This window comes from Lichenostomus cassidix, chromosome 1Aa, assembly GCF_008360975.1.
Source record: "Lichenostomus cassidix isolate B80296 chromosome 1Aa, HeHo_3.0, whole genome shotgun sequence".
Taxonomy (NCBI): domain Eukaryota; kingdom Metazoa; phylum Chordata; class Aves; order Passeriformes; family Meliphagidae; genus Lichenostomus; species Lichenostomus cassidix.
The window spans coordinates 38,520,689-38,534,367 of record NC_139480.1 but is presented as its reverse complement, the minus strand read 5'-3'; the positions used below and the strand labels follow the sequence as shown (position 1 = coordinate 38,534,367).

The 13,679-nt window shown below is 37.3% G+C and overlaps 1 protein-coding gene across 14 annotated transcripts in view; it reads left to right on the top strand.

The window, feature by feature from the left end:
• The window catches only part of PPFIA2 (PPFI scaffold protein A2), a 289,083-nt gene that overhangs the window by 270,587 nt on the left and 4,817 nt on the right, over positions 1-13,679 (top strand). For 10 of the 14 annotated variants that reach the window (XM_085045781.1, XM_085045796.1, XM_085045773.1 and 7 more), the window contains 9 exons: positions 2,077-2,277; positions 4,330-4,392; positions 5,749-5,778; positions 7,173-7,348; positions 8,200-8,297; positions 10,089-10,264; positions 10,359-10,427; positions 11,353-11,512; positions 13,083-13,175. In XM_085045781.1, coding sequence (XP_084901907.1) covers positions 2,077-2,277; positions 4,330-4,392; positions 5,749-5,778; positions 7,173-7,348; positions 8,200-8,297; positions 10,089-10,264; positions 10,359-10,427; positions 11,353-11,512; positions 13,083-13,141 — 1,032 coding nt within the window. In that variant the 3' untranslated portion in view covers positions 13,142-13,175. The remainder of the gene's footprint in view (positions 1-2,076; positions 2,278-4,329; positions 4,393-5,748; positions 5,779-7,172; positions 7,349-8,199; positions 8,298-10,088; positions 10,265-10,358; positions 10,428-11,352; positions 11,513-13,082; positions 13,176-13,679) is intronic. The other 4 variants (XM_085045788.1, XM_085045891.1, XM_085045813.1 and 1 more) reach the window with 1 other exon arrangement.

Genomic DNA, 13,679 nt, shown 5'->3' with positions numbered 1-13,679 from the left:
TTATTCTGATTGTTTGTATGTAGCACAGACATAGTTGAGAATTATTTTAAGAATCTTATGTTTTCTTAATTAATTCTGGAAAAGCATATCAATCTTGATATCTGAGTTCTCTGTCTAGAATGATTACTGTGTCCTCTTTTTAGAGTGTTCATCTAACATCCTTTTGTGCTAGAGGCAGCTGTTTGTTGAAGAATTTATTTATTTTGTTAAAGAAATAATTTACCTAATGAGCAGCAAACATTTGAATCTATTTCTACAGGGTGAATAACTCCCAGTGTTTATGCTTTTCTGCTTTTCAAGTGCATGTGTGAAAAAAATTAATGCAAAGTAAATGAGGTGATGAAATACATTTTAAAGCTATGCATCATTTTCTCATGGCCCTTTAAATGCAGCTGGGTGTTATCTACATTTTTTTTCCTTTTCTTTCATGAAATTTTGTATTTTGTAAAAGTTTGTTGGAATTAGATCATGTTTTTAAGGTTCAGGCTAGCATTGGAGGGAGGGCAATGGCTAATCCCACTGAGTGGGAAGGACTTTTTGAAACACAGTGCAGTTATTTGCTGAGCTCTGTGAAACATTAGGACTCAGTACAGAAAAGCCTGACTGAGCCTTTTGCAACCTGACAGTCAAATCTGTTTCCTCTGTGACATAAAAGTGACATAATAGCTGTCTTTTATGAAAATATTTCCCAGATAAGGTATAAACTTCTTAATAACCACACACTGCTTCTCTCCACTGTGTCAAATGAAAGGAAAATCCTTTCAATTTGTCACTGCTTTCCAGATTTGTTGGTGAATTTCCTCATTTCCTTCAACTTGTGTCCTGTTTTAGCAAGCCTTTATTAAGAAGAAAAAAAAAAAAAACAACCAATGGAATCAGCTCATTCTAAGTGCCTATTTGAGATGCACCTAGCTAGGTCTTTGTTTTACATTGTGCTATCTCTAAAATTTCTGTGATTATGGCATTCACTGCTTATTTTATTCTCACAGGCTTTGCTAAGCATAATGTACTTCATACCATGATTAAAAACCTCACATGCATGTATGCCTGATATGAAATTACCTCCTTTGGGAAAAAAGAGCTGTAGACACTGACATATTAATGAGGCAGCATAAAATGAGAGAGCCGAGAAAAACAAGAATAATTCATACTCAGTAGGTCCTCTTACAAGAAAAGACTAGGTGGTGAAGCAAGGGGCTGTTGCTGGCCTGGGCTGGGTAAGACTAACATAAGGAGAGGAAAAGCATGTAAGGACATATCTTCCAAATCCATGGATGATGTAGCTGTGCTCATATTTTGCTGCAACTTCTAACCAACATGGTGTGACAATGGGATGTGACACCATACCAGACTGTTCCCAAATTTACTGTAAACTCTGTCGCTGCTAGGTTGGTTATTGGAACTAGGCTTGGCTAATTTCTTCTATGAGAATAAAAGCTAAGTATAGGATTATTCCCCTTGAGTACACCATGGGGAAAAAAGGGAAAGCCGTTTTAGTACAAAAGTGAAAAAGTTAGTAAATTCCTTCTAGATGATTTTCTGTATGCAGTAAGGTTATCCAATGGGCAGGAACACTGACTTGTGCCAGTGCTTGCTCATTAGAAACCTGGGAAAGCAGTAGCCCAAGGGAAGAAGGCACACAGCTCTAAAAATAATTCAAAGCATGCCTTGCTTTAAAGTTCTGATTACAGTGAGAGCAAAAAGAATTCACATGAAATCAGGGCCATTTCAAAGGTTCTGAAGCAATTTTGTTTTATTAAAGACTATGATGTTCATACTCATTTGTGTGTGTTACCATGCTTATTCAGACTGATAGGTGTCCTGAAAATTAATTATTTAACATTTCTCATCAATTAACTGATTATTAGTGGTCATGACACCAAGTCTGACAGAGTTTAAGAAACTTTTGGACCATGCTCTTGGCATATGATGTGATCCTTGAGGCTGTTCTGTGCAGAGCCAAGAGTTGGACTTGATGATTCCAGTGAATCCCTTCCAACTCAAGTTATTCTGTGATTGCAATTTCATTTGAGAAATGAAGCAGTGCTTTGGATGAAATGTCCTTTCTCTTGACAGCTCTGGCTAGGGATGCCAGCCTGGTATGTTGCTGCCTGCCGTGCCAATGTGAAGAGTGGAGCTATCATGTCTGCTTTGTCCGATACTGAGATTCAAAGAGAAATTGGAATCAGCAATCCTCTCCATCGCCTAAAACTCCGATTAGCAATCCAGGAGATGGTATCACTGACAAGTCCCTCAGCACCTCCAACATCCAGAACAGTGAGTCCTGTTCAGCAAACTTTTTCTTCCCATCTTCACCCAACAGGAGTCTGCAGAAAAACTTTTGTAGTACCAGAGTGGCTCTGTGATAACACACACTTGACAATCAGTGGGAGCTGTCTAACAGAGACTCAGAACTACCTGTTCATTACTTGCTTGATTGTTGATTGCTGATGTTTTTCTTTTATCAGATATTCTTTTTTTTTAAAGTCTTTGTTTTGATTATCCTTGATGTTATCGAAATGATCAGTATTGAGCATCTTATTTGTAATTTTACCTATACTTTTGTCTTTCTCTTCCTTCAAATCATCTGTACCAGCCTAATCAGATTGTGTTTCTTTTTGTTTGTTTGTTTGTTTGTTCTCTTTTTTTTTTTTTTTTTTTGGTGGGGGAGGAAGGGGAGGCAGGTGTTGGAAGAGGTTATGTAGGAGTACAGCTCTTTTGAGTCTTTTTCCCATTCCCTCTTTTTGCACCCTTTCAAATGTTATGAGTCAGCTGGCTTTAGGTTCTTCATGCTTTTAAGAGAAGCAGTGATTGGAGGTGTGAAGGGAGTGTCTGGAAGGCAGAAGTGGAGCCTGTGCATTCAGTGAGGAAGGAAGGATGAGTGGCAGCAGCCAGGAGGGAAACAAGTAAAGAAACAGATTCAAGTCTGAACGGAAAGGGGAATATTTAAAAAAGCAAGAAATAGATTAGGGTACTGTAAGAGTGAATGTGCTATAGATAAAAAGCATGGAAAATAGGCCATACTGATGAGGACAAAAAGAAACAAGATAAGAAAAGGGGAACTTAATGCAGAGATATGCTGATGGTAATGGCTATGAAAGAAGCAATGGCAACTCACCAAAAAAATGGGGCTTGATCAAATGGCAAACATGGCATAGAAGTGAAAGACAAAGACTACTATTCAAGTAGTGTAGCTCAGATTTTTACTAGTAAGTTAACAATAATGATAATGTTAATAATATTTATATTTTGTAATATATTGTCTTAATGAAATTTATGGAGGATCTTTTGGGGAATTGGAATTCAGATACCTTGGAGAGGTACCAGATCCTTTGAGCTACATAAGCAACTGGGCAACAGCAGTAATATTGCTGTTGATTGCCTTTTTATCTTCATGTTGCTAATGTTCTGATATTTTCTTCCCTGAGAACAGTTTTGTGTGTCATTACCATGGTAATATTATGAATTGTAATGAATTTTACCACACTGAAGCAGTAAAGACTAAATATGATGTTTGAATTACTCCATAAAATTAATTTTGATTATAAAAGCATAAGAGAATATTTCAAAGCATAAAAGCATTTACACTTATGAACTGAGAGAACATTACATTCAAGCTAAAAACATTGGGAATACTTTTGCCTTATTTTTTTAATTCTGCCCGAGTAACTGTCAGCGCACAAAGCTGCCCTGTCCTGGATTGTGCAGTTCTGAGTCCCAGTCTTTCTGCTCCTCGTCTTTCTCAGGAAAGAAGTTAATTTATCTCAGGTCTGCAGAAAACATAGCAGACATCCATGCCCCCCCTCCCCTACTCTTCTCATTGTCATAATAATAACTTGATAAAAAACAATAGGATGAGGACAAATAGTTCACAAGTGAATTCTCTTGACATTTTTGATTTACAGAACCATGGTGGAAGTATTCATTGTTTAGATTACAATATGAGCATGTGATGTGTGCAGAATATTTAGGCTGGAAAATCTTTGGGAGCTGAGGTTTACCTCTGCACAGAGCTGTGAGCTAAAGGTTGCATTTGCCAGTTGTTTATGAAATGCAGCTTTAATTATCATTCTTTCCTTTATGGCCGTGCTCTGCCGGATTTCATCCATCAGTTCTAGTTGTAATACTCCATCACATCTGTTCAGAAGCCGCTAATGAAAGATACAAACCAAGTTGTCTAAAGTTGTCTCTAGTTGCAGCTCGGTAGAGGCAAGAACGTGGTTGTGCTGATGGTGATGCGCTGTTAACTTACAGTGGTGCTGCCTTTCTTCTTTACCACTGCTTACCTAATGTGGATCCCACCTGCCTTCCTGCGGGCCTTGTCCGTAGCCCTCAGGCAATGTTTGGGTGACCCATGAAGAAATGGAAAATCTTGCTGCTCCAGCTAAAACGGTTAGTCTTTCCACTTCCACTTAAAATGGTTTCAGTGCTCGAGAGAATAGGCCTGTTCCTGCTTTAACACAGATGCCTTATCTTCTGTAGGATGCTTCCCAGAGCATGCCGTTAGAAAGCTGCAGGGACTAATGAAATTGAATTTGAAGAACAGTTACATAATTTTTCAGCAAAAGAATTTACAAACTGTATTACCATCATAAAAAGTTGTGTGACCCTAAAAAAACAGTATTTAGAGTTTTACAGTATGTGATAGTTTCAGTGCCAGTGTGAAACCTCTTTTAATGAAATTGAATTGCCAGTTACAGGTGCAACATTTCCCTTGTAATCTACTCCCTCCTCTTCTAAACAGTATTTTGTATCTGCTGAAATAGAAAGAAATAAGAAAAGGCTTAAGAATCATGCATTACACAACTCCATGTTTTCATTAATGCTGAGTCTTTCATGTCCACGTGAACTTTTATTTCAGGTGCATGGAGAGTGTTATTTAATTATTGATTTTTGCCAAACCTCTCCCTAAACACTAAAGTAAGACTTTTTTTTTTTTTTTTAATTTGGAACAAATGTTATTTTAGCTTTTGGGTTTTAACATTACATCACAACAACTATGTAAGGGGGCTTATCAAAGATGATACAATGCTCCAGTGAGATCTCTGAAAAAAGCAACCTTCAGTTTGGCAGACTTTATAGTCAGCCCAATCCCTAAATGGAGCTCAATTTTGATGCAATAAGGAATTTTTTCTTAAAACTTTGTGCTTGTCATAGTATTTAAAGTTTTCTCATCAGCAGTGAGGAAGCCAAGACTCATCTTTTTTTTTAACTGAACTCATTTCCAGTTTTATTATTGCTGGTAAAGATAAATGCAAATATAACAGCACTGAACTGACCAGAAGAAGAGCTGACCCTGTTTAACGGGCCAGCCACAAAAACATAGTTTTGCCATAAAAAATATTATGTCAAAAGTTCCTTTACAATATATTCTCAAGAAGACAGCTTTTTATTGTGAATGGTTCAAAATCAAATTAGAAAAAAAAATTACATCACTAATGCCCAAATTTCAAAGTAAATGTTTGTGTTTTAACTGTGAAACTGTGAAAAGGGTTTAACTAATGTTATAAAATTTCACCAAGATATGATTTTCTGTCTTGAAAACTCAGCTACATTTTGTGGTTTTAGTCTTGTAATTTTTCAGGTAGTTTAGCCCAGGACATTGCCGGGGGCAGAGTTATTTTATTAATGCATTTTATGTGTATGTTTTAATTGTCATTAACATGCATATGAAAACCACGTCTTTTTATAACTCAATTTTATTGTCTTTTTACTTGCTTTACTAATTGCTTCCTGCTGATAATACAGAAAGAGTCTGAAGAAGGCAGTTGGGCTCAGGTATGATCATGACTTTTTTAAACTGAAAGTTAATAATAATAATGTAATTGGGTACATCAATATGCTTAGTGGAATATGATATTGAGATAGTATCTTAATGATGGAATTATGATTGATTTATTTCAGAGTTCTTCGCAAAGAACATATTCTCTGGACAGTTTTGTTAGGTAAAGCAGAAAGAGATACATATGCTGTGAATATTTTTCAGAAAAGAAGTAACTATGTTCCAGAGACATAGTCTATGTCCCATCCCAAACTAGGAAAAGTATTTTCCTCATTTTTCAGAATAGGACAATTAAACTTGAATTTCAGAGCTAATTTTTCTAAAATTGCACCGATTTTTTTTTTTAGAGCAATTGTATAAATCACCCCCAAGTATTGGTCTACAAATTGTATTGTATCATTCAATTAGAACTGTCAATTAGCTACATTTAAAAATTTTCTAATATATTCACACACTTATATAATCTTGCTATCTTTAATGATGACATTCCTCTTCTCTTCAAAATCTCACAAGAATGATGCACAAGGGGAATATATTTTCCCTCACAGAAAATATATCCATCTGGCTTACACTGTGTTATTCATTTGTTTATAACGACATTAAAAAACAAAACAAAAGAAACAGTTAGGCTTGAAAGTGATCCAGAGCATGATCCTGTTGAGGAAGTGTAAATCTTGCAATTTATTAGTTCTCTGTTCTGTTTTGTAGTGCAGATTACTTGACAACAGTGAGATGTAAAAATCTATTTTGCATCTTAATAGGGCAACTCATATAAATACAGCTCAAAATGCATGTTTTTTCATATACTCTCTTGCTCACCCTGGTGAAATTCTAGCTGAACTACATATGATGCCCTAAGGTTTAAGCTGTTCACAGATGAAAATATCTCATTAAAATGTAAGCTTGAGTGCCCAACAACTGAAATTAACTTTTAGTCTCTGAAGGACTACAGGTGTGTAGCCACAAAGTGTCTTGAGATCTTAGGAAATTCTTCTCCCCACTAAAGAGTGACATAAGCCTCAGTGGATTCCCTGGAGCCATGTCTGTATTACCAGTTCACAGTATGATTTGCCTGGTATAAATATTCTAGAAGGTCAATAGAAATCAAGTAGGATTATGAAACACACACATTTTGGTTCTGTAACAATTTGCTTGCATTTAAAACCCACAATTGAAAAAAATTCCTTGAAACTTACATAAGAAAAAAGATACAACAGGCAAAACTGCTATCAGTAACAAGTGCCTCACAATGGTGTACCCTTCCAATGCCAAAGCAAAGTAAAAACAGAATTATGATTTTTTTTTAGACATATTCTTTCTTCAGTCTGTCATGCAGCCTTGAACAAACTTAAGAATTTATTTCTTCCTCTGCATTTTCTTCTCCCTGTAGACCCTGGCTTATGGTGATATGAACCACGAATGGATAGGTAACGAATGGCTCCCCAGTCTGGGTTTACCTCAGTACCGAAGTTATTTTATGGAATGCCTGGTAGATGCGAGGATGTTAGACCACCTGACAAAGAAAGATCTGCGTGTGCACCTAAAAATGGTGGATAGTTTTCATCGGTATGTTGGCATAAATACTACACCTATAAAACACTTATGTGTCTGCTCTAGTGCTCAGTGCTGCACAGAATAAAAACACTTTCTGTTGTTTTGGTGTGGAAAACCACACAGAAAAGTGAGGGCTGACTGTCAGAAATCTGAATTGAGAGAGATTCCTTTAGTAAGAGCAACTACATTGCAATTATGTATCTCACACCCAAGATACTGGTACAGATAAATTTCATAATGAGGAGGGAACCATTAATATATCAATAAACTCTTGACAATACAGAAACAGTAATAATTTAAGTGGTGTGAAGTATCAGGAAGCATTAGACTAAGCTTTGAAGCCCTGAGATCTCATAATAATGAAAAGCTATTGTGTGTAGCACATAAAAGCTGTTAACAGTACAAGCAATTTGACAGTTGTTCAGGTTACCTAGGGATATAGCTAGGAAGCTAAATTGGAAATATGGAAATAAAGGCATTTAGGCTTTAGGGAGAATGAGGTTTATGTGACAAGAAGTGGATTTCTTTATAATATACTGTCTGATTTGTCACTTTTTAAAAGCCTGATTTGACAAAACATTTCACGGCTCACAAGGGCTGACCTTTTCTGAATACTGCTTTTAATGCTTTGGGTTTCTTATGCTAAAAGAGTTATTCAAACATACTCATTTTGGTTTTTTTCCATTTCATTCCCAAAGTCTGTGGAGTTTTTTTCCTGGTTTTGTTCTCCCCTCTGTTCTCAAGATTTCCTACATGGGCACCGTGAAAGACCTCATGTGAAGTGCAGGAATTACATCCTACCTATGTTCTCATCTTCAAAATTATCTTTATTAACTCTGTAAATGTTTCTCTTTAAATAACAGAACAAGCTTGCAATATGGAATCATGTGTTTAAAGAGGTTGAATTATGATAGAAAAGAACTGGAAAAGCGAAGAGAAATGAGTCAGCATGAAATAAAAGGTGATAGTTCTTGGGAATGAATACTGGGAATGTTTCTTCTTTTGAAGTTTGACACTGTTAACCCATTGTCATGCCATTTTAGCAAAGCATTTAAGCATGTCCTTTAAGCAAAACTAACATAAGTCCATCTGTCTTCAGAGCATATCTTATCTCCTTAAATTATCTCCTTAAATACTTTGCTAAATTGGGACTGCAGTTCTGAATGGTAGTTTGATACACACATTTTTCTAAATTAGATGTGGGGTATGGATCTTATCTGAGCCTCTTTCAGGCTCAGAAGCAGAAGGCCAAACAGCCTGCAGCTCAGTGGGATGTGCTGGGGGCAACACTGAAAAACGGGAGCACTCAGGATCCTAAACTATGCTCCAGCTTTTGAAAACCTTTTCCTTTAATTTCTTATGTCAGAATTTATCATAGAAAATGCTGCTTGGAGGGGTGACCACTAAAGAAGCTGATTGGTATATAAGAATAGTTCCTAACAAAACTGGCCTTATTAGATTTCACAGCCGATTCTAAAGATCTTTACGGTGTAAAGTTCTCTAGAGCAGTTGCAAGTTCACTGCATGGCTTCTTTTATATGTAACAATTAGGGTGGCTGTGTTTTTTTCAACTATCAGAAATGAATCCTTTGATTCCTTTGAGCATTTCCAGCTCTAGTGACTACAGCTGTTAGCACTTCTCAAGCACAATGCTGATTGGAAAACCTAAAAAAAGAGTGAAGGGCTACAGTGACAGAGTGCATTTGCTCAAGACAGGTGATGGCATGCACTAATGCAAAGAGCTTGCCTTGGATGTGCAGGCATCAGTGCCAGTGAGCCAAAGTGTGTCTAGCTGCAGACTGACATGGGGGAATTGGGTATTGGTCTCAAATTCTGGTGTGGCTTCAGTGCTGGTTCCTGCTAGGACAAGGGTAGTAATCCATAGCCTCCTTCACCTTGTCATGCGTCAGTCAGTTATTCATGGTCCCAGGTGGGATTTGGTCTCTGCCTGTCACTGTGTTTCAACCATTCCTGACCCCAAAGAAGTGAGAGGCTCTCAGCCAGGCAATGGAGAATTCCTGCTCCCAGAATAGCTGCTCTATCTGGACACCTAGGGGTTCAGGAAAAAGCCTCATCACTTAGTAACAGAAAACTCAGTACCATGTCTCCCACTCACAACTATAAAGATCAACTGTAAAGTAACTTTTTTTTTTTTTTTTAAATCTTACAGGCAGAGCCAAGATACTTTTGTAGAATAGCAAAAAGAAAATGGCTTCCTAGCTCATTTAGTTGCCTCAGCTTTATAATTGGTATGGACCTGAACAACTCTATCAACTTTCTGTCCTAAAAATAGTTTGTCTCTAAAATTGTGAAGTAATCTTTTACTTTATGGCATGTTAGAAAATTATAAGTGCTGACATGACTCACAAAATGTTTAATATAAAACTCCCAAGTGAAGCCTTGAGGAATGGATATTTCTCATGGGCCCTTGCACTGTAAAATCTTGCCTACAAATTGAAAACGGTGTATATATAGGAAGTGGGAGGAAATGCATTCTGGAGATTCCCTCCGGAAATGGAAGCACATTTCTCCTTTGGAAACATTATTTAGAATAAACATTTTACTTGAGGATAGTTAAAATTAAGTATTTTAATAGGAGATTATAAAGCTCTATGAATAGTTTGCTGGTATTCCTCATTTAAGAAATAAAGCAGTATGACATCCACAGTGCATGCACAGCTACACATGTGCACCTGTACAATTTGGAAGTTATAAGGTATCAGGAGACTGACCTGGTGTTATGTCCTTACAGATGTGCTGGTGTGGAGCAATGATCGAGTCATACGCTGGATACAAGCCATTGGCCTCCGAGAATATGCAAATAATATTCTAGAAAGTGGTGTACATGGTTCACTTATAGCACTGGATGAAAACTTTGACTACAGCAGTTTAGCTTTATTATTACAAATTCCAACACAAAACACACAGGCAAGTTTGCTTATGCTACTTCTGGTTAAACTGTACCCATTATTACCTTTTATTTGTCTTCAACCATTTTAATTGTTTACTTTGGTATCTCTAGGCACGGCAGATCCTTGAGAGGGAATACAACAACCTTTTAGCACTAGGAACTGAAAGACGACTTGAGGAAGTAATTAATTTTATTTTCAGTATTTATAAAGTATTACAGTAAAACATTAAGTTGAATGCATAAAGACATGCTAATTCTCACATTGTTAAAGAGTCAGTTACAGCTTAAAAAAAATTAGGAATGCCCATTAAGGTTTTCAAAGTAACCTCAGTGGCTACATATTTGTGTCATCTTGGATGCTAAATTTGACACTGCACTCTTACCTTAAGATGAACATTTTCCAGAGAGGAAATAGGCAGAATGGAGTGGAAGTTTTCCTGGCCAGAGCCAGGTGGGGGATGTCTGTGGGTGCAATGCCTGTACAGTCCATTGTTTAGGACACACCCCTTTTTAAAAACAAAGAAGAAAAGTAGATTTTTCAGTTTGTTCTTCTTTATTGCTTTTTTTGCTCTTCAAAGTTAATAGAGTGTGATTTGGGCAGTTCTCTGGGAAGAAGAATCTCAAATCCACCTATGGAAATCACTTATCTTAACATAAGAGTCCAGTGCAAAAGTGTTCAAGTCTTGGACTTCTGCACATGAGAAGAAATAAAACTTTTAAGGACTTGCTGAAAATGTCAGATGCCTATGAATTCTGTGCATGCACATGAGTGTTTAATCCTTTTTTAGCACTTTATGTAAGCCTCCTAATGCAGTAAAAAACCACTTTCTGTAACTGTATAAGAAAGTTCTACTTTAGCTAATACTAAACTCTTTGACTATATCGAGCCAAAGATTTAAGACAAGTTTTCCACCTCAGCATTTAATATTTCTAAAGCTTTTACTCTTACAAGCATGTCTCAAACCCATTACAATGACCGGATGCAGTGAAACAGAGCAGGGTAGTTGCTGTGGAATACATTTGGCAGCGGTAGAGATAGCGCACAGCAGGACAATTAATCAAAAAGTTTCCCTTTGCTTTATCAAACACACCTGTGTGTTGACAGAGCGATGACAAGAACTTCAGACGCGGCCCCTCCTGGCGACGGCAGTTCCCCCCGCGCGAGGTCCACGGGATCAGCATGATGCCAGGCGCCTCGGAAACGCTGCCGGCCGGGTTCCGCCTCACCACCACATCAGGCCAGTCGCGCAAGATGCCGAGTGACGGTATGCGCGCACCGCTGCACTTCCCGGGAACGCGCCGGGCTTGGCCTAGCATGCAAACTGACTTGTAATGCATGTCTGCCTCGCACCAGAACTAGGGGATCATTCAACTAGGATCAACCGAGTCTGGGAGAGTTGAATTGGGAATGGAAAAGCACTGACTTGGCATATAATTGATTTTTTTCAGGTTTGCTTCAGACTGACAGTGTTTATTTATAATACAAAAAGAAAGGCCATCTTGCTATCCTACACCTGTAAAGAAAACAATTCATTAAGAGAGGAATTAATTTACTAACTTATAACTAAGACTGAATATAATATCTAAGCACATTTTTCATCATATTAGCCTCTCCAGCAGGTGGAGTGTGTTTTAGAGAATGAAATTAGAGAGGGCTATCACCTTTATTTTCCTATCTAACTTTCATACTATATAGCTTAGCCCTGACCCTCAAATAACTGAAGGTGTTAAGAAATAGTCACCATCAGATGGGTAGTTAGCAAATACAGAAATTCAGGCACTAATTGAGCTAATAAATACCAGTCTTAATTTTCTCTGGAAATCTTCTGATTTCTAAAAGAGGCGCTGACTCAGAAATGAGTGGAAAACTAACAGATCATAATTAAAAAGTAAGAAAATTTAAAAATCATTGTAAGAGAGCAGGCGGACAGGACAAATCCCATCACAGCTATTCCTTCAGGTATATGGAAGATAAAGCCAAGTATACCTGCCTGAAGTTCTGAGAAGTATTAGTACACAGATTGCCCCATTTAAAATACAGCCGTTTATTTCACCATGACAGGATTTAGGTCTATGAATAGACTTATCTCAAATAATTTAATACACTGCTTTTAGAGATTACATCCTGTAACTTGATCATGAACTTGGTATGACAGTCTTGATCTAAATTTCATTAAAGTTTCTCACCTTTAAAAACAGTACTTTATAGTTGCAGTTACCAATGGAATAATTTACTGACTGCATCACTGAGTTCCATTGACTCCTAGCTCCCTTGGCATTTCCACAGCCCACATTACTGTAGTATATCAGAAGCTTATAAACATTCATGGATTTCATCTTCTAGTCAGGGTAGGATGTAGAAAATTATATTCCCATTTTATAGATGTGGAACTAAGGCACAAAGGAGATTTAGTGATTTACTTGAGGTCATCCAGACAGTTATTTCTTGAGCAGGGTATACTGAACTCAGCAGACTTAAAGGGAAGTCATTTTGAAGACCTATATCTTCATCCAGGATTTGGCTTCCTATCTGCCAGCAGTAAGAACACAATAGTATTTAAACAGCATGGTAAGAGCATTAGGACTTACAACAAAATCAAGACAAAATTGAGTTTTAAACTGTATTTGCTTTAGACAGATTTCAACAGTACATCAGCCATGAAGAAATGCTGAGTTTTGAATTAGACCATGCCCTGCTCATGTCAGAGAAAGCCACAGAGCAATGTAACAGCCACCCTCCCAGTGGTAAACAGACTGATATATTTTATTGATGATTCTAAAGAGGTTCTGGTTTATTTCTTTTTTTTTTTTTTCTTTTTCCTTCTCAATTTGCAGTTGCTTCATCACGACTGCAGAGGTTAGACAGCTCAACAGTTCGCACATACTCATGCTGACAAGGCCTAGCAAAGAAGCCAGCACTGAATTGTTGTGAGTATTCTGTAGGGACCATCATGAAAGCTCTTTATAACCGTACACTACCCCCCACATCATCCAAGCAAGAACCAGCATGGAGCAGAGCACATAGCTAAAGACTCACTAGGGTGGTCATTTGGTCATCACAACACTCTTAAGCTCAGTCCAGGTGACACTACCAACCATTACATTTAGGGAAGATGGCATAAGGCACAGGGAATGAACTTTATGAGAACTTGAAAGAGCTCTACCAGGAGCTGGAATGGAGGGAGATGCTAGTAAAGCAGAAGAAATTTACTTTTTTTTTTTTTTTAATTAAAGCTATGGCTCAATTTAGAATATCAGGTAGTTACATAAAGCTAGCTAGAACCAGACTTACCCATACAGAAATTCTTGAAAATTTATCTATTACAGAGATTCTTGCACTTCTCAAATCATTCAGAAATGACAAAGAAAGGCTAATCTGAGCTGGATGCAATGTTGGATCAAGTTTAGTACTAGAATTCACGTTAAATTTTT